This window comes from Scleropages formosus, chromosome 2 (genome assembly GCF_900964775.1).
Source record: "Scleropages formosus chromosome 2, fSclFor1.1, whole genome shotgun sequence".
NCBI classification, from domain to species: domain Eukaryota; kingdom Metazoa; phylum Chordata; class Actinopteri; order Osteoglossiformes; family Osteoglossidae; genus Scleropages; species Scleropages formosus.
Window position 1 is genome coordinate 911,077 of NC_041807.1, and position 27,197 is coordinate 938,273.

The 27,197-nt window shown below is 57.1% G+C and overlaps 1 protein-coding gene across 6 annotated transcripts in view; it reads right to left on the minus strand.

Moving 5' to 3' along the window:
* Positions 1 to 6,297: 6,297 nt before the first annotated feature.
* Positions 6,298 to 27,197, minus strand: part of LOC108933933 (sterile alpha motif domain-containing protein 11-like) — a 53,748-nt gene continuing 32,848 nt past the window's right edge. For all 6 annotated transcript variants that reach the window (XM_029249088.1, XM_029249079.1, XM_029249093.1 and 3 more), the window contains exons 5-13: positions 23,263 to 23,355; positions 20,571 to 20,732; positions 14,554 to 14,698; positions 10,670 to 10,785; positions 10,291 to 10,369; positions 9,364 to 10,067; positions 8,500 to 8,624; positions 8,065 to 8,175; positions 6,298 to 7,863 (exon numbers count right to left, since the gene is read on the minus strand). In XM_029249088.1, coding sequence (XP_029104921.1) covers positions 7,624 to 7,863; positions 8,065 to 8,175; positions 8,500 to 8,624; positions 9,364 to 10,067; positions 10,291 to 10,369; positions 10,670 to 10,785; positions 14,554 to 14,698; positions 20,571 to 20,732; positions 23,263 to 23,355 — 1,775 coding nt within the window. In that variant the 3' untranslated portion in view covers positions 6,298 to 7,623. The remainder of the gene's footprint in view (positions 7,864 to 8,064; positions 8,176 to 8,499; positions 8,625 to 9,363; positions 10,068 to 10,290; positions 10,370 to 10,669; positions 10,786 to 14,553; positions 14,699 to 20,570; positions 20,733 to 23,262; positions 23,356 to 27,197) is intronic.

Below are 27,197 nucleotides of genomic sequence, written 5' to 3' on the forward strand. Positions count from 1 at the left end.
CGCAAGCTCCCTGCGAGGCGGGCCCTCGCCCGCACAGGAAGCGCGCCGCTTTTCGCAGGCTTGGATCCTGGCGGGGGTCCGTAATTCAGAACAGTTGGCCGGGAGAGACGCTGGCGGCCCGCTCCCCCGCTCCCCTGCGCCCGCAGCACGCGGCTTAGCGCCCCCCCCCCCCCACCGCACTGATCCGTAACGCTCTGCGACTTGGCAGCGCGTCCCGGCCCGGCTGGTGGTAGACTGATCAAATAGTTGTCATAGATACAGCCGTGGCCGGGGGGGGTGGGGGGGGTGGGACAGGAAGGGAAAATGGAGGGACAGAGTGTTTTATTTCCATTTTCATGTTTACTAATTAGCCCTCCTGTCTTTTTGTGTGGCTTTTTTTTTTTCTCTCTCTCTTTTTCTTTTGGGGGGGTGGAGGGGGTGATTTAATCTCATGTAGATTTGGAGGGCAGACGTTGGTTACCAACTGTCGCCCCGACCCCTGTCTGGATAAGTGCAGGCGGAAAAAAAAAAAAAAAAAAAAAAAGGCGGAGTGAATGCCGCTCGGAAGTCGTCCAGCGAGTTCTCTGAAAACAATTAGAGGCTTTTCATGTAGCGCCTCCTCGGGGGGGGGGCGGGGGGGCGCCTGGCGGAGCGGCTGTTGCCGGGCTCCACTGCCTGTGGGGCCAGCAGCGCGTAATTAGAGATTCTGTGGCGGCGGCGGCGGCGGCGGCGGCAGTGGTGGCGGCGGCGGCGGCGGCAGGGACGGGGACTGCCATAGGGGAGGGTGAGCGACACACACCCACACCCACACCCACACACACACACACACACACACACACACACGCACACACACAAGGCCAGACTCAAGGAAAGGGAGATTAGGAGGGGTTCCCATATGGGCTCAGCGTTGCCTTATATTCCAGCCTTTCACTCGCTGCCTGTGCCAGTTCCTTCACCGCAGAGTTGGGCCCAGGCCTTGCGTGAGCCCGGGGAGCTTTTTCGTCTCTTTGGGTCGGGATCCCCCGTCGGTTCCCGGCACCGCGGTACCCGGAGCGAGGGAGCGCCCGCTCCGCGACGCCGCGCACGGCTCCGTGTGAAATCCTCCTTCAAAGGGCAGGAATTTCTCCCCCTTCCTGTCGGAGCGGCTAAGTGAGACGCGGGGAGTAACTAACGCTTTGGCTCCGGGATTAGGGCAGGTTGGGGCAAAAACCCGAGCGTCTCCGCCGCAGATGGGAGCGGCGGACGGATCGACGCAAATTCGCCCCGTTTACGCCTCGAAGTCGTCCGCCGCGCGACGAGTTTACTGTCTCGCAAAGGGACAAATATAGGCTTCCAGGCCGGTTTAGGCCGCCCTTAGTGGGTGTTTATGAGGGGCCTTTACAGAGAGCCGTTCAAACGCGCCGCTCTTTAAACAGACCGGGTCACGTTTGCGATGGAGGTGAAGCTCTCCCGCCTTTTCCGAAACACCGGGTTCCGAGGGGGGCCTCTTCCTCCGCTCACACGCATGGGGAAAGCACAGACACACACACACACTCATGGACTCGTACATGAACGTGATCATTTGGACTCGTTTCCCCCCAAACGTAATAATACTCGAAAACAGAGGTCCCAAACACCAAGGGGGTTCTTATATTCTGCTCTTTAGCGTGTGTTGGCCTCTGGCCCCGGGTTCGACCGAGGATAGGAGTCGCGCGCAAACAGGTTCGGTCGCCACGGAGGCCCGTCGTCGAGGAGCGGCGTGTCGAGCCGCTCGTCTCCTATCGGGCCCGGTGCGTATGGTCGCTCCCGGTGGGCTCAGATGGCTTCGTGGCCGGACGCACGTGACAGCGCTGACCTCGGTGCCACGGTGAACGAGGGCGTCTCGGGAAAGCGAAGCGTCCGCATTGTTGCGGGGCGCCGGGCGAAGGCGGCCAGAGGAAGGGATCTGTCTGATCCAAATTAAGCCACAGGATATTGTTTGTTTTGCTCACATTTCTTCCCCTTTCCAACCTCCTCTCTGTGCTTTTGCGGAACGGCACGGGAAGCGAGAGCACGGTCTCTTCCCGGCCGAAAGGTGGGGTGGACCGAGGCCGTGGGGGGGGGGCAGGGGCAGCGGCTGGACTTGGCGGCGGGATGCCGAAGGCATGCGGAGCCGGGGCTGTCCTGCCCGGGCCGGTGACGAGTCGCTTCCACCCCCCACCCCCTCCCCCCGCCTGCGTCTGGGCCTGGAACCACAGCTGGATTTGTGCCCCAGCCACGGATGACCACCCGTTCGGAGAATTTTCTGCGACCGCTCCGTCTTCAGAACAGTTTGCTAAATGTTTGGCCGCTGAATCCGGCAGCACCGCCGACAGGTTCAGAATCACTTGCTTGCGTTTGACTATGATGTCTGCTCCTCAACTGCTACGCCACCTGGCAGCGACTCATATTAGTACGGCTGGGAAAGAAACGTCCCTTTTACGGGCCTGGCGGTTCGTTCCAGGTGACCTACGGAGAGCAGGCTCCAATTTCGCGGCTTTCCTCTCATCTCCTCCTTACCTGTACGGCACTCTCTCCGGCGACAGCCGTGCCGTTCACCTCCTTCATTTTGGTTTATAAGCCCCTGGCTCGGAAATCCGTCCCAAGTCTTCCGGGGGGACGTAAAACTGCGGCTAATGCAGAGAGGGCCGCCGAGCGCTGAGGAGCGTCTAATCGAGCCGCTGATTGGTGTCGGGCAGGGCGAGCGGAGAGCAGGTGGAGAGGGCCTGAGGAGGAGGAGGAGGAGGAGGAGGAGAGCAGAGCAGAGCAGCGGGCACGGGGCTCGTCGGCTGGGACAGCGGGGAGACCTTTTGACGGCTTCTTCGGGGACGACGCGCCGGGGGGAACGCGCGCCGCCATTAGTATTCTGACTTCAGTTTTCCGGCTCAGCCTGCAGGGAGACCCGCCGGTGAGGCTGCAAACTCGGTCGGATTAAGGAGAGGAGGAAGCGCTCGGAGCAGCTGTGGGGGCGCAGCTCAAAGGAGTCGCCTGGGAAGAAGAACCCAACGGAGGCCAAAGGCGGCGTCCTCGCCGTGCGTGGCGCGCCACACGTGTACGGTTTACAAAGCCAGACTCCATACATGCGGAGCGGAAGAGCTCGGACAGCTGGTGGCATAGAGGTTAGAACCGCTGCCTGTGGCCCCTAAGGTCACAGGTTTGAATCTCACCTCTGGCTGCGGTACCCTTGAGCAAGGTGTTCACCATGAGTTATTCCAGTCAGGTTACCCAGCTGGGTAAATCATTATAAGCAGCTTAACATTACAAGTCATCTGGAGGAAAGTGTCTCCTGAATGAATAAAGGGAGGAGTGTTTATGTGTCTGTGTTGAGTGAGAGTTACAACGAGGCCAGCAGGTGGCGCAGCGGTTAGAACTGTGGCCTCGCATTGGGAAGTTGCGGGTTTGAGTCCGCGCTCCTGCTGTAGTACCCTCGATTAAAGTGCTTACCCAGGATTACCGCAGTAGAAATTTCCCCGCCGTCTCAGGGAGTAACTAACGGTAAAGAGGGTTCGGTTCAAACCCCGCTTTTCAAATAGCCTTCGACAAAGGTGTCGGTTAATAATGAATGTCATGAGTGTACAGAGATGCTGTACAACACTAAGGGGGGGTTGGGTCTTTCCGGAACCGTGTTGACACACACGGGTCCTGGCTGTTGGAGGCGCCCCCCCCCGTGAAACGCACCTTTAGAAGGGGATAAAAATGAAGAATTTCTGCCGTTGGGCCTCAATGGCTGAAATGAAAGTTATTAACCGCTCTTTTAATTTTAGCCCAACACCTGGAAGTGTCATTCAGCTGGATTAAACTGTTTGCAAAGGTATCGAGGGCATGCGTAACGATCCGGAGGTGTCATAAACAGCGCACGTAATTACTGCGCGATGTATTCGGCTTTCGGATAGAAAGGAACTCGAAGGAATCGGGGCTTTGCTGCGAGAAACTTCTCGTGCGCGTCGCCCATCCCTCCGCGTGCGTCCGCGTGCGCGTTCACTCGCGTCCGTGCCTTGCTGACCTCGTCGAGGCATTTTTTAATAAAACGTCATCGCGAGGGTGGTAAACCCCGAAAAAACACACTGCGGTCGCAGATACGGATGAAAATGACACGAGTCAGTCGGCCTGTTTTAATAAAAGGGGCGGGAATTATTAGATTTTTAAAAATTAATTTTAACATCTTAGCAAGGTCTTTCGGGGTGTGATTATGAATCATTTACTGCTTTCGGCTTAGAGCCGGCAGGAATAGGAGCGTGCGTGAGTGCCCGGGTGTGCCGGAGACTCGGCGTGCGATTGCAGCCGTGTACGAGGGGGACCGCGGATATGTGCGCGAACGCGTAGGTGTGTGACGGACCCTGACCATGGGTATGAGACTGTGTGTACTTGTGGCTGTCTGTGTATCTGCGCATGACTCTGTATGTGTGTGTGCGTGCGTGCGTGCGTGTGTCTGTCCTTGCCTGGCTGAGAGCGGAGCAGAGGGCCCTGGGGCCTTGCCCAGAGGCACCGTCTGCCAGGCCCGGCTGTGATCGGCTGCCAGCCCCTCTCCCCGGGAGGCAGAGCGGGAACAGAGAGCGCGGTGTTCCTGCGCCAGCAATTCCCCCGAACGCCTCCCCCCCAAATCCATCTCCTCTACATCGCTCTCCTTCCCTCCTTCCACCCCTGTCGTCGTCAGCCTTTAATTCTGCGAAAAATCCAGGTGCCGCGCTTGTGAAAAGCGCCGGCCTCTTCCTCACCGCAGGGCGAAAGGTCGGATCCCCCGTCTCTACCTGTCTCTGCCTCTCGGATGCCCCCCTGAACTGGCGAGAGGCAAACTGTACCCAGCTTGGCCACCGAATGGGAAGCGCTAAAGGACGCGGAGGCCGCGAAGCGGGACGGCAGGTGGTGCGGCGGTCGGGGCCGTAACCTTGCGGTCCGAAGGTTGTTGGCTCAACTCCTGCCGTTTGACCCTCTACCGAGGCATTTACCCTGAATTGCTACGGTGAAAATAAACCATTGTGTAAATGATCGTAACATTGATTATCAAACGCTAGAAGTCACCTTCACAGCCTAAAGAGAGGTTAAGAATAATAACTGCCTGATGTGAGATGCGAAGGACAGTAAGGTCAGTATGTTGTCACCAGTGAAGTAGCACATTTGAGCACTTTTTCATAACCAAATATATATACGGAGCTGCGTGACAGTGTGTGAACCTATAGGGATGGTCATTATTCTAAGATAAAATATTAAAATCAACTTATAAAATGCCAATCTTAAATATTAAGCTGATAAAAAGAATAAATGATTGATTTACAGCCCGATTCTACTCACCTACTTGGTTTAACCAGTGCAACACGGGTGTTAAGTATTTTTACACCTGCACTACTTGCGTGTTTCTACTACACACGATTTCCTCTAAAGCAACATATGGAATCGGTCTTTACGCACCTGTTACGTCACATGAGAAACACTGATTCTCATTCAATAACCACACGCACCGGCTGAGGCTGCTTGTCCCAAGCAGGGTCTCGGCGAGCCGGAGCCTAACCCGGCAACACAGGGCGCAAGGCCGGAGGGGGAGGGGACACGCCCAGGATGGGACGCCAGTCCATCGAAAGGCACCCCGAGTGGGACTCGGACCCCAGACCCACCGGAGGGCAGGCCCTGGCCAAAACCCGCTGCGCCACCGCTCCCCGTTAAATAACCATTTCATGGTAAAACTAAGGGACAAAAGGGGTTCACACATTTTCAAGTAGAGCTGTACTGTATCAACTTTAATCTGTAATATCAGAGTTTAAAGTCAAGCTTGTCTGCCTCCTATAAAGATGAGGGATGTTTGGGTCTCTTGTCTTGCGTCCCTTTCTGTCTCTACCGGGCTCGGAAGGCAGTCCGCGTGGACGCAGGAACCTCCGACCGCCCACGGGAAAACTGCGTGCAAGCGTGCGAACGTTCATCTCCTAGCGTTCGCGTCCCCCGAGCGTTTGTCTTCGCTCCCTTTGTTCTGCGCGCGTCTTCGACAGCGCCGTCGTTTACCGCGGATGAGGTAAGCGCGAATGGTGCGTATGACATGGATAGGATGCGAACGTTGCGTGGCGAGGGAGGGGGCGCGACCGCGTGCGTGGTTCGGCGCCCGCATTTGGAGCACATGTGCGATCGCACACGTGTGAGCACGCTCGCGGGGCTCGAGCGCACGCCCACGAGCGAAGCTGCCAGCGCCGGCAGGCGTCCGCGGCAGACAGCGAGCGTCTCTCGAGGCCGGATCCTCTCCGGGTGCGTCTGGGGTTCGGGGCCGAAGGGGCCGCAGCCTTCCCGGCCTTCCAGTCGCTCCTGACCGGAGCGCGGCACCTGCTGCGACGTGAACGCGGCCCAGGGAATTCGCCGCCGTGGGGTCGATCCCAGAACCTCTCCGGCGGGGGTCGGAATGCGCGAACGCGCTCATAAATCAGCAGCCGTCCGTTGTAAACAGGTCCAAGGAAACCCTTTGAAAGGGATTCATTCAGCAGTTTATTTCGGCAGGGAATTCATAAAAGGAGGTAAAAACACCGAGGATCTGAATGGGAAACCGACAGACCGTTTTAATTTAACATTTTTCGTTTTTTTTTTCATACAAATTCATAACGGATTCAAAGATTTGCATAAAGAGCTCTGCGCCTTTAATTCCCCTGTAACAAAGAGAAAAAAAAAAAGAAAAAAAAAAAATAAGGTTGATCTTTGGCATCCGTTTAAAGGATGAATAACTTTATACCAAAATTATATACCTACTGTATCACATCCACCTAGCTACAACAGAAAAAAGTTATAAATATTTTTTTTTTCTTGGTTTTCATATGTATTTGCTAGGAAGCAGCATTAGAAGGTAGGGCTTTTAATATTACAACAGAATAAGTATCAAACAGAAGAGTTGAAAAACGTACCACCGAAAGTTAGCAAGTCATATTTTGTTCAGTTATGAAAAAGTAATGCGTGCAACTAACACTTAACGAAAAAGTACCACTTATGCAACCCTCAGGACAGCTCTGCCGTCTCTGCCGCGCGGCCCCACTTAGTCCGGAGCCGCGTGCTCGTGCGCTTCAGCTCGGACGCGCCGGTTGTGCGCGGTGCCGTCCCTAAGGCGGCCGCTCCGGCTCAACAGTTGCTCTGCCGGGGGGGGGGGTACGCCCGGACCGAGGTCAGCGCCGCCCGTCTCGCTTTCAGGCTGCTGCGAGTCCGCTTGTCCTTGTGTCCGACCGCACGGTCACCGGCCCGTTTTTGCCGCCAAGCGTCGTCCCTTCAGCAGGCGCCCGCTTGGCCGCGCACATGACACACAACGTTACGCTGGATCACACGTCCCTCTTTGGTATTGATCCACAGAATGCATAGTTGCGGAAGTCAGTTCCTCTATGGAGTGGCGTAAATGTTGGAGGGTGTGGACGGGGGGGTCCCATTTTCCCCTTTCACTTCCCGTTGTCATCGGGGTGTGGGGGAGGGGCGCCGCTGACCACTTAGCGTTCGGGTCATGAGCGAGCAGCTGCCGGGACCGTCTTCCTCCGTTCCCTTCCACCCGCCTGCCGAAGAGCCGCTGTCCGCGTGTGTGCCGCGCCCACGTCTCCGGAGCGTCCGCTCCGCACCCTCCCGCCGCGCCCCCCTCGTCTCCCCTCTCCACGGCAGGCGCCGAAGCTGTCCCGAGGGTCTGACAGCTCTCCGCCCTTTCTAAGAAGGTGTCTTCGCGACATCGCAGGCTCCGGCGGCCGAAGCGCCTCCGTTCTCCTGCTTGGGCGAGGAGCGTCCGGAGGGCGTGGCGCCGTACGTGGAGGGCGTGCTGCCGGCGGACGTGGGCCGGGTCTCGCCGACAGCAGGGTCTCTCTCGAGGGGGCGCAGGGCCGACGGGGGCAGCGGGAAGGCCAGCGGGAAGCTGTTCATGTAGAGGACTCGGCCGATGCGGCGCGCCACCTAGGGACAGGTCGCATTTCAGAGGCAGCCCTGGATCCCAATGCACCGAGAAAGATGCGCACGGAATGACGGAGCGCCGCGGCTTCACGCGAGCGACACTGCCAGCTCCGCACTCCCCTTGCCACCGCATCGTTTCGGCAGCTTCGCCCAGACGAGGAGAGGAGGAGCTGGGGAGCGTGCTCCGGGAGACGGCGCACTTACCTGGGAGCGGATCTTGAGCGCGGGGCCCAGTTTCAGGCCCATGTTATTGAGCAGGTGGTCCTCGGTGAGCAGCGGCAAGGTCTCCCCATCGATAGCCTGCTCCCGGAACACCTGGACAAGGAGAACCGGGACGCACGTCAGCCGAGGCCGTCGACCGAGAGACCGTAGCTAATTCCGCCCGGGGGTTTCGACGACTCTGATTGGACAGGATCGCACCGGGAGCTTTCTAGAAGGCGTAATGTAAATACGCATCCTAGAGCCCCTACGGCCGGAGATATAATGCAGGCATGAAGGTGACTGTTGTCATGACAACCACAGCGAAATGTTTCGCAGCGCTTCAAGGTTGCTCTCAGAAGTTTGGGGAGCGGAAACATCTTGTTAGTCGGGGATGTGACGTAAACCTCCCTCCCCCCCGCAACCGGCGCTCCCGCTCACCTGAGCGTACTCGCCGCAGCCGGCCAGGCCGCCTACAAAGCCGCACACCTCTTCCACCGTCCACTTGCTGATGTCTTCCACGGGCCCTGCTTCCTCGCCGTCCAGGAACACACCTCCCATGGGCCCTGCAGAGGGGAAACGCATCGCTTCAGAGTACGCCAGCGGTCCTGCTTTTCCCATATCAGCCAGGGATGAGGTCACCGCCCCTTCCTGATGGATGGGTCGCCCAGAGAAGGCGGTGCTTCTGCTTTTATGTGAACGGGAGGGAAATCGTGGCCGATTCAGAAAGCAAACACGTCTCTGACTACAAAGCGCAACCGGATCTCCGCGAACGCATCTACACGTTCTCTGAATGTATACATGGAGCAAGACCGAAGCTTTTGCGTTGTTTTATCTGGGATGTACGAGAAGGGAGTGGAGAGCCCTCGAGGGAAGCTGACGTATCCCACGCGCGTGACCACGGCAGAGTGAGGGACCCGAGCCGGACCGAGGTGCTCGTTTGGGCGGTGATCGTACACGGCTTCAAAACCCGTTTTAAACGGTACCCAACGTTGCTTCGCATGGTTGCCGTGCCGACCGGTTCAACCGGAGCAACTTACTCCTTTACTTGCTTATACAGCCAACATTTATACTGGTGCGCCCCGGGTGAAGTACCTTGCCCTTTAGCGCAGAAAATAAGCGCTTGCAGTAATAAACAGGTCAAAACCGGAATCAAACCCAATAAACGTTTTCCAAGAGTAACTGCTTTTTCCCATAAAACATGTAATAATTAACAAGAAGCGCGCTCCCACGTTTCCCGGCAGCGAGTGACACGAGTGTTTCTTTTCGCACGGGGCAAACGGAAACGCAGTCGCGGGGTCTTACCGGCGTGGAAGTAGGGGCTGGAGTACGGGAAGCCGAACGGGAACATCTGGGTGGGCAGCGGGGGCACCACCCCGGGGGGGATGTACTTGGCTTCGCTTTTGCCGATTCCAGGCGTGAAGGGGCGGTGGCTGGGCGAGGGGGGCCCCGCAGAGCTACAGGGGGCGCTCAGTCGTCCCGACGGCTCCCCCGGCTCCCGGCTGCCCTCTCCAGGCTTTGCTGCCTCTTTGCCCGGGCACAGCTCTGCCCTGTGAGCGTGTCCCTCCGCCTTGGCGCGCCCATCGAGCCTGTCGTCGGCCCCCTCCGCATCGCTCTCCGAGTCCTTCATCTCCTCGTCGGCTCCGTCCGCCGCTCCGTCGTGGGCCCGGCCTTCGCCGTGGAGATCCTTGACCTCGGAGGGGCCCTCCTGCGGGTCGCTGCGGCCGTGGCCCGCTTTGCGGGCGCTCTTCCGCGCGCTCGACTCCTTGGCCGGACCCTGGTGGTTCAAGGAGAGCAGCGGAGTGCTGTTGTGGCGCAGCACCAGCATGGCGTTGCGACGACTCAGCTCCTCGCGCAGCGGGTGGCCCTCGGGAATGTCGTGCAGGCTGCGCAGGGCCGGGTGCTCGGGGGGCAGGCTGGGGTGCAGGCTCAACGGCTCCCCCAGCAGCCGTTGCCTGTGCAGGCTCTCCAGCTCCTTCTGCCTCAGCAGTTCGGCCGACATCTCGAGCCTGCGGGGCGACAGCATCCTCAGCCGCCATCCTCGGCACAGGCCCTCGGCTCTCTCGGAAGCGGCGCGGCCAGAGCGCGCGTTCGCCTCGCAACAACCATCCATATTTATTGCTATTACAGTACCCCGCGATTCACGCTGGCAATTCTTGTACATTCACCCCGGCCCTTGCGCATCAGGTAAACGGAATGAGGAGATTTTGGCCTCCAGCCGTCCCACAATACCTTGCCAGGTTCTGTTTTCTCAGCATCTCCTGCTGGCGTGCAAACATCTCAGCCTGGGCGGGTTGCAGAAAGCCATATCCTGAAAGAGGAAGGAGCTCCGCATGTTTCCATCTCTTATGTATACCGTATATCCCGAGCTGCCGCTTTAGCACTCGTCTATAGGGCCGTGCGTGTCGCTACGTGCGTTTGCGTGCATAACGTACATCCTTTTTCATTCTGTATTGCATGAGGGGGAAATACGAGAAAAATTCCGGAAAAAATCCTCCGCTGTATTTGTTCTGTATTACAGCTGCGATACTCGTGCACATCTGGAGTGCTTCCTACTGCGTGTTCAGAAAAAGCATTTCGTGCACAATGGCGAGGGGGCAGGACAGCTCACCTGGCGCCTGGCATAAGGCGGAGGGCATGCCCAGGAAGGGGGGCCGCAGATGGGGTCCCAGGGCGATGTGGGGAGCGTTCTGAGGCGACAGCAGCGGCGGAGGGTGCGATATGTCCCTGCGGTTGGAATACACACAAGAGATAACATTTGAAAAAGGAGTAAAAAGAGAAATATTACTCACTCTAGCCATACCGTCACATTACATTCAAGTACTAGAGCCGAGGCCGTAAGGCTGGGGTGAGCACGGGGAGAGCGCTGCGCAGGAATCCTGGGACACGCCGAGGGCTCAACGCACAACGGAGCGAGCGTGCACCGCGTCACGCCCGTGCCGTGTCGCTTCTTTCCTCTCCTTTCGCTCTGCGCCTCGCAACAAGGGGACACCCTCTCCGGCCACAGCAGCGGACAAGGTGGACGTCGGCCTCGTTTCCGCAGCCGGAGCGGCCGTCCTCCCGCCTGGCCGGGTCGCAGCACTGGCACGGCAATTCGCAGCCGTGCCTTAGGAGAGCCATTAATAGCATTTCTTCCTCTTTTTTTCCTGACCGAAGCAGACAGTAATCTCTGGGTAGCGACACAGCTTCCAACTTTCCAGAGCAGCAAGGAACTGCCGGTTTTGGGGCGGGGGGGCAAATGGGGAGAAGGGCTTTTTCTGGACTTGGGGAACAAAAGCAGAGAGAAGGAAAATATGTGAGATCCTGGAGGTTTCTGGGGGATGGGGGCTGGGGGAGGGGGGGTGTGTGGATGAACGGGCTGCCCAGGGGTGTAGAGAAGGGGGCTTCGCCGGCACGTAAGAAGCTCTGAATGCGCCCTAAAAAGAGGCCAGCACCCCTTCGCCGACCGCACCCCTCCCCGTCCCCGCCCCAAACTCTCCCCACATCCCGACAACCCCACCCCCCTGCCGGCACCTCTTGCGCGGCTTTTTTTGTCTCCCCTCTTTATTTTTCCTCGGGCCTCGGCGGCCTCTGAACCAGACGGCCCTTGTGTGTTTTAATAGCCACTCGCGGGGGGGGGGGGGGTGGCGGGGGTCCGGGGGGAAGAACAAGAGGAGCGGCTGGGCGGCGAGGGAAGGAAGGCGCGGATCGATCCGCCCGCTGTTGAAATGTTAATGCTAATCGCATCGCCGCGCCGCCACTGCGCCACGCTCTGCTGGCAGCACCAATTAATCTCTGGGGGTGCGGAGGCGGCGGGGAGGGGGCGGCGCGTGACCTTCGGCCCGGGGCCGGCCCGGCGGACGACGCTTATGTAATTACACTGTGAGATGTGTAATCACCTGGCCTAATCCCTGAGGCCGCACAATTAGGCCCGGCCTGCCAAGCGCCCGGCGCGGCCCCGCGGATGAATAACGGTCAATTAGAGCTCGGCCGGCCGCGCCGGGAGGCGTCCGCTCCATCCTAATTAGCCGTAATCACAGGGAGCGACGGGCCGGCAGACGGCCGCTGCAGTTTGAAGGAAGCCATTCGGGAGCGAAGCCGACCGTTAACCGTTTCCCCGCGAGACGGGAGGCGGCCCCGTCCCTTTCGACCCCCGCGTCTCGTCAACGACCGGAGTTTGTCGCGCGGATCGCCGGCTTGCGCGTAAGCGCACGAGCTATATTAAATACATTATTTATACGTCTAACAGATGCTGCGGGAGACGCGTTAAAGGGAGCACGGCGAAGGCGGATGTGACAAAAGGTATGAAAACAGCAATCTCGAGAAGAATATGCATTTGCTTTCCTTATTCTTACCAGTTTCGCACTTTTAGCGCTAAGTGTTCAACGTGGCGAAGACGGGGGAAAACGCTCTTATCGCCTAATGTTTCTCTCCCATACGCGCGTCCCTCTGGTGACTGATCGCATTGCACTGTATAATTTATGCACTTACAGAAAGTTACTGGGTTGCTGCAGAAAGTGCGTGGAGCCATAGCTACTGCTCCTCGGTGAGCAACGGAAGCACTTTTCCATCGAACCGCTTTCCTCCCCTCTGAGTTCTTCCCGCCCTTCGCATTTTCGGAGCCTCCCGGCGACGAGGCGTAACGGCGCGCCTCCCGGCCTTTCCGGAACAGTCTCGAGGCAGGTGCGGCCTTCGTAGGAGCGCTCGGTCGCACGACGTGGGGGCAGCAACGTCCCGCCTCCCCCCCCGTTGCCGGAGAGCGCGGCCGCCCCCTCGCCCCAACCTCCCGGCCCCCTGCGGAGCCATTTGGCCCGTGGGGTGAGCCCACGGGCGGCCCTTAACGACGCAAGCGCGGGACGGATTAGGACCCCGATCCAAAGACAGGCATTTACACAGGAAACTCATTAAAATGTATGAACCCCCCCCCCGCCCCCCGCCCCCCGCCACCCCGACCCCGCAGGACTAGAGTGCCAAACACATTAGGATTTGCCTTGCAGATTACTAAAGGGGATCTGCTGTCTAAGCCAAGACGAACAGCCCGGCGCGCTCTCAGAATATCGATTCCTGCAATGATTTGTTTTTAACAATACGCTTTAACGGATAATCAATTAGGAGGAGGCGACATGAGGTTGGAGCCCCTTGGCTATGACTCACCGCTCGGTCCCGATGCTCCGCACGCAGCGTGAGGGGAGCAGCCGCACGCAAGCCTGTGCTTTAACCGTGTCGTTCCCGCATTCGTGAAGCGCAGAGACGCACGCGCTCGACTGTTTGTTTACCCGTCACCGTGGGGACGTCGCGCCGCAGTAAATGCTCATCTGAACCCGATGAAATGACAAACGTGAAAGTTGGCGAGGTTTTGCTAATTCTCGAAGCATTTTGTTTCACAGTGTCCAGAACACACACACACACACACACACACACACACACACACTCAGGCACACAAGCCCACGCCACAGTCCTGTGTGGCTAATTATTCTCTCCAGCGATTCCTGCGGCGGCCCTAAGACCAGCCCCACACTGCGCTCCCGACAGGAAGCCGGCATGGAAATTGGACACCCTCGTGCCGGGCGGCTCGGCCTCCTCCCGCCTAACCCATTATTGATACTCCTGCTCCCCTTGCCATATAAATAATCGACAGCCAATTACCCAGGCCGCTCCTGCTGCTGAGGTTTGCTTTGGGGGAGGGGAGAGCCCTGGGCCGTGAGGATCGGAAGGGGGGGGGGGCGCATGGAGATTCGCCGCAGCTCCTGACAGAATCACACCGAGCGTGTGTGCAGAAGGACAATGCAAAGGTCACATTTCATTAACGTGAACACCCATGTGCTCCCTTGGTTCCTCCATCCCGAATAGCATGTGGTGTTTCCAGAGCTCATGCAGTATTCATCCACGCAGGAGCTTGTGTTCATTATGAGCATAAAATATTTATGCCATTCTATTGGTTTTTTTGTCCTTTTCTCTGCTTTTTCTGAGGGTGGGAAGCCGTGAGGGGCCGACATATGTTTCTGCCTTTGTGCAGAGTCTGATTCCTCACTCATGTCAAGTGCTGGTTCTCTGCGGGCCGTGTCCGGCGATCTGGTCAGTCAGAGTGTGTGTGCGTGTGTGTGTGTGTGTGTGTGTGTGTGTGTGTGCGTGCGCGCGCGCGCGCGCTTCTGTTCACAGCGATCAGCAACCTGCAGGCTGTGTCCGACTGTTCGCACCCTGACTTTAGAGCCCCTTGGAGTCGCTGTCCAACTTCCCACGGACTCACCGCTCCACTCACCAGTCCACCCGATGAGAGCAACTTCACCCCGAATGAATGTCCTCGAGTCATTCCTGCTGAACTGCTCAAAATTTGTGGATCCTGTTCGGCGCGTGTGCGCGAACGCACGTACCGTATACACGAGTGTGTTTAGAACCATGTGACTGTGAGCGTGCGCGGCGCGTGCTTCCCACGGCACGCGCGCGAATGTCTGTACTCGTGCGTGTTTGCACGCGGCTGACCCCTCCGAGAGGCGCGTCTCTCTCTGTGTGCCTTACCTCTCCGAGAAGTGCGCGTCGCGATGCTGAGGTAGGCCTTGCTTGCGGCGCTGGCTCGACGTGCCGCCGGCAGAGGACAGGTGGCCCTCCATGGCTGCTGGGTTCCTCACCACGGCAGCGGCCTCCTGGCGCGCCCGCAAGAGATCTGATGGTGGGGAAAGCGGTCGGGGATCTTTCAGCGTTTCAGTGGCGGACAAACACGCAAATGTACGATAACGCGACGGAGCATCCGAACAATGGATATGAATGACGCGGAGTACGGAGCACGAGGACCACGGTGCACGCCGACTTCGAGACGCACGCCTCTATTTCCCATTTTGTGGTTACCCCCAATGGCACGCGACCGCATCGCGAAGATTTCGTAGTGGACGCTTCTGCTAAGCGAACTCAAATTCCATCCAACGTTTATTTTTCGCCAACAACGCCAAAGGTCTCCTGCAGTCAAGAGAGTTACTGAGCAAAGTAGTGAAATTACACACACTTTCACACGCGGGCGTACAGCGTTCTGTCATAGCACGTCTTTAAGGCCTCCGCAATTCTGAGGAATTCAAGGAGCAGCTAGGGTAGCTCGGGGTGATGCTCACTACTCCGTTTTGCCGGAGTGACACACCTGCGGTTAACACGCTGAACCTCGAACCCTTTGAGCGGCATAAAGTGTAGGATCGTATGAGACACAAACACAAGAAGTCATTAAGGGTAAGACCACGAATCTCCAGAAATGCATCTTGTTTCTTGGCATCTAAGAAGGAAGCAGCAGGTAGCAGAGTGCCTCGTTGCATGGCCTTTGACCCCAAAGGTTGCTAGCTCAAGGCCCAAACAAGGGGCCCTGTTTGCATGCCTTTGAGCAGGGTGCATTACCTCAACCGCTCCAGAAGTATAACCAGCAAGGCTGTACGCTGTTTTGAGGAAGGGTCTTGGCTAAGCAACAAAACAATATCTATAATAAGAAGTCCCTCGCAATGGTCTCCCACAGAGCTTGTAGGCAAGAGGCGGCGCTCGGGCGAACCGTCGAATCAGATTCCACACATCCAAGTGCGAGGCCTGCTCTTCGCTGGACTGGGACCCTGCGTTGCAGGGATTTACATTATTCTCTTTCATGTGCAACAAAACATATGAGTCGCTGCGCTACCTAGGGCCTGCGCCCAGAGAGAACCGCGCGGATGCGGTGCTGGGGGGAGTCTGAAGATCAGCTTCTCTCGGGGATTTCACATCGCGGCGAGGAACACGGCACGGGGTCCGGAGCACAGCAGCGAAGAGCCTCTGCTCCTCTCCGCAGGCCCCGCCCCTTCGCCGCCGAGCTTCCGGCGACGGTTCGGCGTCTCGCCTGAGCCCTCGCTCTGCCCACGACACTTATCGGTCGCCGCTGACAGCAAAGCCAACGGAGGGAAGGACCCAGCCACGACCTTGCACCACCTGGCGCTGCCCCCAATAAACAGCATCGCTCACAAATCCTCTTGGCGGAGCTCAGGTTTCCCGCGGGAGGGGACAACGCGGTGCGGCGGGAACGCGGCCGGGAGCCAACCGCAGCGCCAGCCTGCACCAGCGTGTGCCGGCACGTGCCGGATTCGGGCAAGCCGAGCGGATCGGATCATCGGCGGCACATACAAGCGTCCCAATTGCAGGCCGCCTGTTTGCTCGCCGTTCTGAACACACCGTAGGCTGGTGCAAGTAAGAAGAGCGCAAAAACAGCACACACACGTTTCATTAAAGTGGAGAAATTGTGGGCTGTTCATAATGGTAAACCCCCCCACCCCAGCGAAAGCAAGTTCGGGTCTGACGGTTCCGAAGCACGGGAGGCTCCCCTTCCAAAGAACCGCCCACCCCCCATCCTCCCCATGGCCTCCCACAATCCCCTACACCAGGCCCACAAAGCAAACACCTAACGCCCCCCCCAACCCCACCATCTCCACCGCAACACAGCCTTTCATTTCAGGGCCCCAACTTCAAAGGCTGAAGAAGGCGTTCTGCAGAGACCGGCGAGGGTGGGAGAGGAGAGGATGGGGAGGCACAAGAAGAAAGAATAAGAAAGAAGCTCTGTGTTCAGAGGGTCGGGGTGTCGGGAGGGGTGGGGTGGCGGCGGGGGTCTGAGGGGCAAAAGGAGGGGGCTGCTGGAGCGGCGTCACATCGACATCAAGAAGCCTGAAGGAGCCGTCCTGATCGATATTGGCCTTCTGGGTCTATCCCACCACTGTGGCCACAGGAGGACGACATACAGCACAGTCTCAGATAAGAGCACAGGCCAGTGAGAGGTTGTGGTCAACACAGGTGTGCGTGCGCACACACGGGAACTAAACCGTGAACACACTCCTCATGCGGGAACCGGTCCACCGTGAGATCGAGCAGAGGAGACTGGCGTTAACGGCAGTTGTCCCAGGTGTCCCGGTGCGGAGACACGCCGTGCAGCAATCACAGGCGGCACCGCGAGACCACACGGTGAGGACGGAATGACCGCGCGCGATCCATGTGACCACAGGAGAACAAAGTTCCCGTGAACAAGCCCAAGACTCGAGCGGTCTTCAGTGGGGGCAGAAGAGTCCGTGGGCTTAAACGCCACCAGATCCCGCCCGCGTGCATGAGCGGCAAGCATCTTCAGATCCAGAGGACAAATGCAATTAGAACAATTGTGATCGTTCCCCCTGGGCTTGCTAGCAAGCAATGAAAACACATTACTGGTCACATTAAAATCAAACTTTTATCTTCTCAAGCCTGCCGATTACACCAGAGCCACTCGAAGGAGTCTTAAAATTTTTATTGACGCCAATACCTTTCTTTTCAGGATGGAGCCTGTTTAAGCATGGCTGCCCTCACAATGTTTAAAATATTAAATGATATCTACAAATCCATATCCAGACTACGAACATCTGTTCAGCCCCTTACGTGCTGAGTCCTTTGTAATTGTTTCAGTCCTCGGCTCTTAAATGTGTACTAGTTAAGGAACGCAGAGGGAAAAAAGCAAACTTGTGGTTTCCATAGCGTCAGTAATTTAGAAGGCCGGTCTGCAGCCAATTAAATCAGTGTCTAATAAAGCTTATTCTCCCTCACGGCTCCTTTATTTACAGTGCTGCACCTTGTCGGTCGGAAATCACACAGACTGGCCTTGTGACACATGCGCGTCGGGCCTTGGGAACGCATCCACTAGTCTACGCTAAAAGGCCAAGAGGAGATGGGGGGGCGGGGGGTGTGAGGTCGCAGTGGTTAAGAAAGTGGAGCAAACCGGAGATCTGCAGGCTGAAATCCCCGGAAAGGAAATGCCGTTGGACCCTTCGCTACGGAATTGCTCCAGAACCGCACCGGTTGTCACGTCCGCGCCCGCAACACAAGCAACAACACCTGACTCCGCACTAGCTCGTGAGTAATCGCTCACCTTATAAAGGCCCTCTTCAGCTCCCGTACCGTTGCGGAATCTCGTTTGGGACAACCGCCCTTCCTCGTGTTACTACACTCTCGCTCTGTCCACGATCTCCGGTTTTTTTGACTCCTCGCTTCGTTCTCCGACCACGTCCACGGATCCTCGTTCCCGTCCCGTTCGCCGATCGACCGACCCCGTCCCCGGTTTCGAGACCTTGCCTCTTCCCTCAACGTCTGACGAACAACGCCGCGCTTGGGTTCAGCCGTCTCGGCTCCCTGTGTTCCGCGCGACACCAGTGAGCGAACGGGTCTCTGCGTCGGGTCAGACGTTTTCTTGGCTAAACAAAGTCGTGAAGAAAACCAGTGGCAGCCGTGACGGACGGACAAGCGTCTGCGCCTGTGTGAGGGGCTCGGTCCGTGCGGTAACCTTTTATGGCTTATGGAGGCTCCTCCCAGGGCCATCGGCTCACAGGACTCTTCATTCCAGTCGCGCGTCTCCAGTTCGGCCCAATTCCCCCCTGCGCACCGAAAGGACCCCGACGGCACACCTGTGGACACCGTCCACGCTGGGGAAACACAGCTTCCTTCTTCTGCCACCATTGCAAGTCCAGTGACTTTATCCACAGCGTGACTTTCAGTAATAAAAATCACCCTAGACCCGAGGAGGAACGAACCGGAGTGGTTCTTCAGCGTAAGCTGGATGAATCATATCATCAGACTACGTGTGCTGACACACAGCTCTGTGATTCTGGTCTTAACGGAACCCAGTTCAACACTCGCCAGTAGTTCCTCTTGCTAAAGTTATAAACTGTTCTCAGTTGCGTAATAGCGGAGGGTCGCATGCGTTCTTCTCAAGCTCTAGATCCGTCACTGGGCGCAGCGGGTGGCGTGGTGCTCAGAGCCGCCACCTTGCACCTCAAAGACGGGGCTTCTAATCCCACCTCCTGCTGTAGAACCCCTGGCGAACCTTCTTGTTCTAAACCGACGTGGTGAAAACGACCCATGTATGTGAATGAGAAAACCATTCTAAGCATCGGTTAAGCCACACACACACACATTTTCAGAACCGCTTGTCCCTTACGGGGTCACGGGGAACCGGAGCCTACCCGGTAACACAGGGCGTAAGGCCGGAGGGGGAAGGGGACACACCCAGGACGGGACGCCAGTCCGCCGCAAGGCACCCCAAGCGGGACTTGAACCCCAGACCCACTGGAGAGCAGGACTGCGGTCCAACCCACTGCGCCACCGCACTCCCCCTCGGTTAAGCCAATAAACAGTAAAATTAGTCCAAATAACAAATCATGACCAAGGCAGCCAGGTGGGATACTGAATAAAGTGAGTGAAATGACTCATACCCAAAGAGTTGGTCAGTTTCTCCCTTTGTTTTTAATCTCCATTTTCATAAGCGCAAGATGCATCACATTATTAAATGTAATCATTGCTTTGATTACATGCAACATCGCTGCCACTTTAACCCGAACTGACTCAAAAAGCATTGATACGAACAGCAGGTGGCTTCCGTGCTAGGAATAAGCACACCTGAGAAGAGGGACCCCGGAAAAGAGCCGACAAAGCCATCAGCGTAGCGTCACCATCACCGTAAGGAACGGTGTTCAGGGGAGGAAAGTCGCTTCAATACTTTTGTATAGTGCCCTTCCCAACAAGCTGCCGCAGGGCATTTAAAAAAATAATGACGCACGTAAGCGCAGCCAAACGCGTGTGTTCCACAGCACCAAACAGTGGTTAAAGGGTTTCCAAAGAGCTTTGGTCGGAGGCCTTTTCCAGCGCTGGGCAAAACGGAACAAAATGCCGCACCTATATACGTAACACATGATGCGTTTCTGCCGAGGAATGAAAAGCAAAGAAAGATACTGATTTTATAAGTGTTCTTCTCTTAAGGGAATAAAAAACAGTCTACCTTCACATCTTGGAAAGAATTACTTTAACTGGCCCCAAGACTTGTTCAAACGCACAACAATCTGAACTGTGAAAAGTCAGTCGGTTCCATCACCAAGTCTGGAAAATAAGTTTGCTATTAATACGGTAACTGCGGCACCCAAGTGAATAATAATAATAATAATAATAATAATACGTAGACCTGGTTAATTTACTTTGATTTCATTAATACCGTATATAAGAAATAAGTGAGATTTCTGAAGCTATGTGAAGAAAACAACGCTATGGAATAAACAGAGAGCTGAGGCCAGCCTACGGCTGTGGACAGGGGTTTGGTAGCACCCCCTACATGTAAGATTTGCGCACCAGCCTCAGCTGAGGTACACCGACGGGTACTTTCCTACGACTCCGGACCAGAAATCTATGTGCTCCGGCGGGCCTCAAGATGTAAAGTGTACCTCCCGTGTGAGGAGTCTAAAGGAATCGTTTTCAGGTCGTTCGCACTCCTCTTTTCTGGAAACTCTCATGACCACATGCACTACTTGAATTCAGAAGGGAAAACATGACTAAACACCTGTACCGGCACCCAGGGGATTTTACCTTCAGTCGAAGCGCAGCACCGTCGGGGACTCGGAGCCGACGTGTGCGGACCGATGCGCGGATAACGATGAACGGCGATGAAAGGGCGCGGCCCAACGAGTTTAAATCGGCGAACGCGACGCGCCGCGTTACGGGAGCGTCGTGTGAGCGGATAAGGCGCGGGGCTCACTCACCTCCGTGACTGGGGACCGCCATGCTGTTGGCCAGCTGGAAGAGGCGCTGCTGCTGCTCCTCATAGGACCCCTGCTCATTTAGCGCTGACATCATCCGCCGGTAATGCTCCTCCGGGGTCATGTGACTGGCCAGAGGCTCCAGTGCTGGGGTGTGGGAGTTCTCTGGTGAGACAAAGACATTTCCCCTTTACTCATCATCTCCACGTAGGCAGGACAAGAGCCGACAAACTGAACGCGGGGGACGGTCTCAAGTTTAGATGCACAGATGGGACGATGCTGGGAAGACATACTGTACATACATATACATTCATACGCATACGAAGATAGATACACACACGCACATACATACATATGAGCTTTAGTTCTAAGAAACCTGTGTGTGTGTGTGTGTGTGTGTGTGTCACAGTTCAGCAATTACACCAGGAGGGATATTTTTCCTATACACAAAAAGTTTGGCTTTGAGGTGCCACATTGGAGCCATACCGAAAATGGGGAGGGGGGGGACACGTAGACTGGGTGGAAAACCAAGCTTTGGCTAATCCCCCAGAAGGATGTGCGCGCGCACGCGTGTGTGTGTGTGTGTGTGTGTGTGTGTGTGTGTGTGTGCGCTAGCGTGCGAGTTTGTCTCTTTCTGTACGGGCTCGTGCGCTGCGGGGGGTGCCAGCTCCGCCGCTTAAAGTACGGATTTTCCACTGGGAAATCTGCTTGTTTCCCTCTCCCCGCTCAGCCCGCCATAATTCCGGCTCATTTGCGCTTTGTCGCTGTCTGCTTTAGTCGTTAAAGGTAAACCCTCACGCGCAGAGACCTGCTCCGTCTCCAGGTGCCGGGGAGTCGCTGCCCAGATGGATGCCAACCATTGCTACGGGCTACGGCCACTGGCGGTCGCGCAGGTGCCGGACAGCGACCGGGACTGGGCAGGAGTCCAGATGACAATCACAGCACATTAGTGCAGATCAGCACAAAATATGTAATCTGCACTTATCTGCTCATGTGGGCCAGCAGTCGCCCCCCCTCCACACACACACACACACACACACACACACTGGGAAACTTTACTGGTGGGGGGAGGGGAGAGGCCCTGGTTTCCGCACATCATTAGTAATGGCCGCTACAGTGCATCGACACACACACCCTGAAGCCGCGCACACGCTGACGTGATCACACGCCGATCGCTCACACCGACCGCAGACGCCCCCTCGGTAAGCCTCCGTAATAAATGCATTTTATATCTGCAGTATCTATTATTCACAGGCCTGAGTAGGGGAACTCATCATTCATTCATGAGGCAGACTGGCGTGGTCAGGGCGAGCTCGGCGTTGCTAGTCTGGCCACTCGCTCTCCGGCCTCGTGCGCGTGGCCCGTGGGCCAACCGCACCCCCACGACACCCTCACTGCTTTCCGCCCGGCACAACCGGCTGTTCCGCTCGGCAGCCCCCGTTCATCCGTGCCCGAGACTGCGACTCTCATCTGGGCAAAAAAGAAATAAGTAAAGCTATTTAAAATGTTCCCAAATCACTTCTCATCGGCACGATGGTATTCTGAGAAGGGTCGTGCGGACAGTGAGGATCCCAACAATCCGGGACCCGTCGAGCCGCCGAGTCCGGCAACCATCCAGCGACCACGGTCGTCCAACACCTGCGGTCCAAACCGAGAGCGGGCTTCCTAAGCGAAGCACCATATGGCTGATGGAGGGACATGAGAGGGATCTCGTGGGAAGGGTCTAGCATCTCACTGTGGGCCACCCAACATCTCCGTCTCACAAAGCGAAAGGTGAGCGCTGCATCCGTGCCATGTGGCATCACGGGTGCGTGCGAGTCGCCTCGTGGCGTTCCGCAACAGACCACAACAGGAGCGATTTGGTCAAGACATCTGGAAGAACATGTGTGGCCAGAAAAAAAACCACAGGTGTGGCTCACTTATATAAAAATTCACATATTCCGATTGAAAAGAATGCCTGACTGTGTAAGAAAAAAAAAGCTGCATAAGAGAAAAAATGCAGATCTGGCTTCATGAAGAGAATTCCTGCAGTCTGTTGATGCACGAGGTATGTACCTGTCAAGGAGGCCGGACGGCACACATCTGTTTTCTTGCCATTTTCCACAGCTTCGTCCTAGTTTATATGTAAATTTGCACCACCCTTGGTTACCAGGGAAACATCATTTAAGAACCTCGGTGACCGTACGCTAATTTAGCGTCCAATATCCATCGCCTGTTTCGGCAGCTGACCTTGGGTCTCGACGTCTGTGGTTATCGAAAAGTCCGATATAACCGAAACGCCGGAGCAAAATCATAGTAACTGCTCATTTTTGTGTTTAGCCCCCCTGCTCTGACCCCCCCCCCCCCAAGTAGGAGCACCTGAAAAGGAGGAGAGAAGCACTACGTTTGCTTTATTTTTAAGGATTTCATAAATCAGAGATCGCAACTGCGTGTATGTGTGTGAGACAATGACCACAAGTGTGTATTTATGCCCGCGTGTCTATGGATCATGTGTGTGTGTGTGTGTGTGTGTGGCCCACAGGAGGCGCAGCCTTCCTGTCCAGCCGACTCCTTCGGTGTCACGCTTTCCTTCTTTCACTTCCGTGCTTTTCTCGCTCGTTCACCTCAAGGAGCGAAGACGTGGACCCCCCCCCAGACACACGCGCAGAGACACACACACAGACACAGACACACTTGGGAAGCGAGCGCTCCTTACCTTTGGGAGACACGCTGCGGGACTTCTTGCTCTCCGAGGGACACTCGCTGCTGCTGCTGGGGGAACGGGCTCTCCTCTTGCCTACTGTGTCATCTGTTGGAGACAAGAGTCGACGTTGACAGTTGGCTCCGCGCTCCACACGCAAGAAGAGCAACCGATTGGCTCATCGCGCTTCGGGGAACTCTGCACGAGGAGCGTGAGCGCGGGGAGGACTCGAGAGCGGCCGTGCCGTCGCACGGCCCGGCTGAGTCAAAACGGGCCCGTGGCGACAGGTCTGGTGGTTAGTAGCGTGTGGTGCAGGGGGTGGGGGGGGTGGGTCTGCGGCTCTAGTTTCACAACCACAGTGTATTTCCCGACGCTTGATGCCCCCCTTCCGAACCTCACAACCTCAGCAATGCGAGACAGATAGAGCAGAGAGAGAGCGGAGAGAGGGGAGAGAGAGAGAGCAAAGAGAGAGCAGAGAGAGAGAAGAGAGAGAGCAGAGAAAGAGTGGAGAGAGCGGGGAGAGAGAGCAGAGAGAGACTGGAGAGAGCAGAGAGAGAGAGCAAAGAGAGAGAGCGAAGAGAGAGCGGAGAGAGAGAGCAAAGAGAGAGAGCGAAGAGAGCGCTGCCCCTGAGCCGAGAGTGGCCGAGATTCCCCACCTGTCACATTCACCTGCTGTGACACCTCTCCTAGTGAGTCTTATTCGCGCAGCTCGTGACCTCCCTCTTCTCTCTCTTTCAGCCTCTTCCGACTCGCTCTTTGGCTTTCTCCCCTTCTCCCAGCGCGCGCGCACACACACCGGAGAGGAAACTTCACTAACCCTGGGCTAACCTCGTTCTAACGCCAGGGAGAGCCCTTCGGTCTACAGCGAAACCCTCCTCCCCGAAGTAGATTCGGAATCAATACGTGGCTAATAAGGGAGAGCGTGGGGGCGCCGCGAGCATGGCACCGCACACGAGCAGGAAGGAAGGAGCCGTTTGTCATTGAATTCCTCTCTCTCTCTCTCTCTCTCTCTCTCTCTCTCCTTCTCTGAGCACTCCTGTTAAAGTCGCAGAGATGGCTTCCGCCCGTGCCGCTGCTCGACGGCGATGTGTGACCCTGGGCGACCGGGGAGCGACCAAACCGCACAGAAAAACAGGCACGCATCGGCACATGCGGTCACGCATCCCAGCGCGGCCCGGCGGGTCCTCGGCCTCCTCTCCGAGCGACGAGCACCTCCCCCCTCGGCGCGCGGGCCTTTGTGGGGCCGCGGCGGCTGCCGGGTGCCTCCGAAGAGCGTCGCGCCACTAATGATGCCATTTGATGTGCGCTCCCGGGGGAGGCGCCGTCGCTGCCGTCCCCGAAGCGCAGCCTGCTGTGAAAACCCGTGCTAATGGGACCGGCTTTGACGGCGCCGCCGCCCCCCCTCCCCCGGCGCCCGGCACAAATGGCTGATCAATTGTCCCCCCCCGCCTCATCCCAGCAGCTCCCTCTCCGCCGCCCGAAGCAGCCAACAAGGCACCGCCGCTGCTCACATGTTTCCGCCCCGCTCGGGAGCACTTCGCGATCGTTCGCGCCGCTCCACACGGAGGGCAAGCGCTCGCTTTGCCGTTGTTTCCGGTTGCCGAACGCTCCGGTTTCGCACTCGCCATGTCTCCGGACATCCGGCGACACGTTCATTTAGCCGGCGACTTCCTTCGAAGCTCCTTACGGAGACCCGTCCATTTATACGCCTCGGTCATTTTCGCTGTACCCCCTGCAGGAGGAGTGGGATCTGAACCGGGGAACACGAACATCGGAAGGCAGCGGCCTTAAGCGCGGCACTGGATGCGCACGAAACATGCGGCACGGCGACGAATAAATGTGTCGAAAAATGATATTTTCCGCTTTACGTTTGCGGGATGTGAAGAAACCATGCGCTACGCCATCAGTTGGTCAGATGGGCGATTCCTCCCCATCCCGGCCGCGGTATGCGGTGACAAGCGGCCGGCGACGGCGGGGCTTTGCGGAGGTACACAGGGGCGAGAACTCGCATCTTGAGCACGCCAAGGGAGGAGAGCGGAGCGGGGCCAAAAGCGGAGGCAGTAGCTCTTCTGCTCTGACAGGCCCGACAGCCCCTTTCCTCTCCTAATCTGTCATCTCCGCCTGGCATGGGGAAGGGGGGGCTGCCGCATGCCCCCAACCCCCCACGCTCTACGATCAATCTCCATATTAAGGCTGACAGAATGGTGCTAATAACTTATCGATCCCGGCGCTCGCCGGCCCCGCCAGGCCACTCAGGCCGTCATTGATCAGCCGGGGAGGACGGAGGGCGGGCGCTTCCGCCGGCCAGGTGGCCCCGCTGGGATCTGTCTGGGAGCGAGGGGTCCGGGGAAAAGGGGGGGGGGGGGGCTGTGGGTGGGATGCGGATGGACGGCGACAACAGTCTTCAAGAATAAACATCGTGAAAAAAACAAGCGCGGATAAAAAAGATGTGCTTCACGGTTCAGCGGAGGGTGCCGCTCGCAGGCGGCGGCGACAATGAACAATCACAGGGAAGGCAGAAGAGGGAGATAAACACGCGGCGAATCCCCATGACAGGCGCGTTACCGAGAATGCGCTACAGCTATATTTCCGAGCGCATCTCGGTCAGCCGCCTCCTTTATCTCGGGTACGGGAGGCGGGCGAACGTCGTGGAAAAAACGGACAGTGTGCTGTACGTACGAGACCGCATTCCTGCTGGAAGCAAAGCTGGAAAGAGGAAACGCAGACAGTTGGTAGCACGGTAGGCAGAGCGTCTGCCTTTGGAGCAGAAGGTTGTAGGGTCGATCCCCACCTCTAGTGGTAGTACCCTTGACCAAGGTACTTATCCTCGACTGCTCCAGTGAAAGTATCTAGTTGTATAAATGGGTAAATAATTCTAAGACTGTAGCCTTAATGGTGTAAGTTGCTTTGGAGGAAACTGTAACCTAAATCAATTAATGTAACATGGTATGGGGGTGGGTTGGTGCAGTGGGTCTGGGGTTCAAGTCCTGCTGGGGGTGCCTTGTGATGGACTTGCATCCTGTCCAGGGTGTGTCCCCTCCCCCTGCAGCCTTATGCCCTGTATTGCTGGGTTAGGCTCTGGCTTGTGGTGACCCTCCTTGGGACAAGCAGTTGTAGACTGTGTGTGTGTGTGTGTGTGTGTGTGTGAGTGTGGCCCAACATGGGTGATGCTCAGTGTTCTAGCTTTGAGCTCAAAATGCACAAGGTATATAATTGAGCCTCCTGCTCTGCTCTAAGGTTATGTTTGTGACTGAGATGAATGATGTGGGCCCTGCTGCCCAACTGCGGGGAAGCAGAGGAGGGGCGGCGATTAGGAGCGTACCAGTAACAGGGGTTAACTCGGCAGTCACATGATCCAATTAGCCCATAATGCAAAGCCCCCTTATCACACCCTCTACGCCTCAGTGAAAGGGTCGGGGTTCCGCTGAGGAGCATTGTCCCCCATGTGGAGCCGGAGCCTCCGGTGTGCGACGCGGAGTCTGAGAGCCAGACAACCCGGGGGCCCCGTCAGCCAATAGGCTGCGGCCGGGGGAACGCGGGTCGCCTCGGCCCCTTTCCGCCGACGCCTTCGTCGCGTCTCCTGTCTGGCTCCTGAAACGCAAGTACCGCCACGCCTCCCCCCCCCGACAGCGGAGAAGGCGTCCTTCACTCTGACACTACTGGGCACGTCGACATTCTGCCCCACCGGGGAGCCCCGATCCTCTTCCTTTGGCTGCATCTATTTGGAAAGGCGACTACGTCGGCCGCGCAAACGCGTCCTCGGTCGGCTGCAGGAATGCCGGGAAAGCATCCCCGCTCTCGACTGCGTCAACAAATGTGACCAAGCGCTTCTGTACTTGTTTGCGTTTAGCCAAGTGTATATATTGGAAACCTGGGGGCAGAACTGCAGGGAAAGGGTAGAAACGTGGAAAAAACTGGACCGAGAGACAAAAAAGCAAGCGAGTTATACA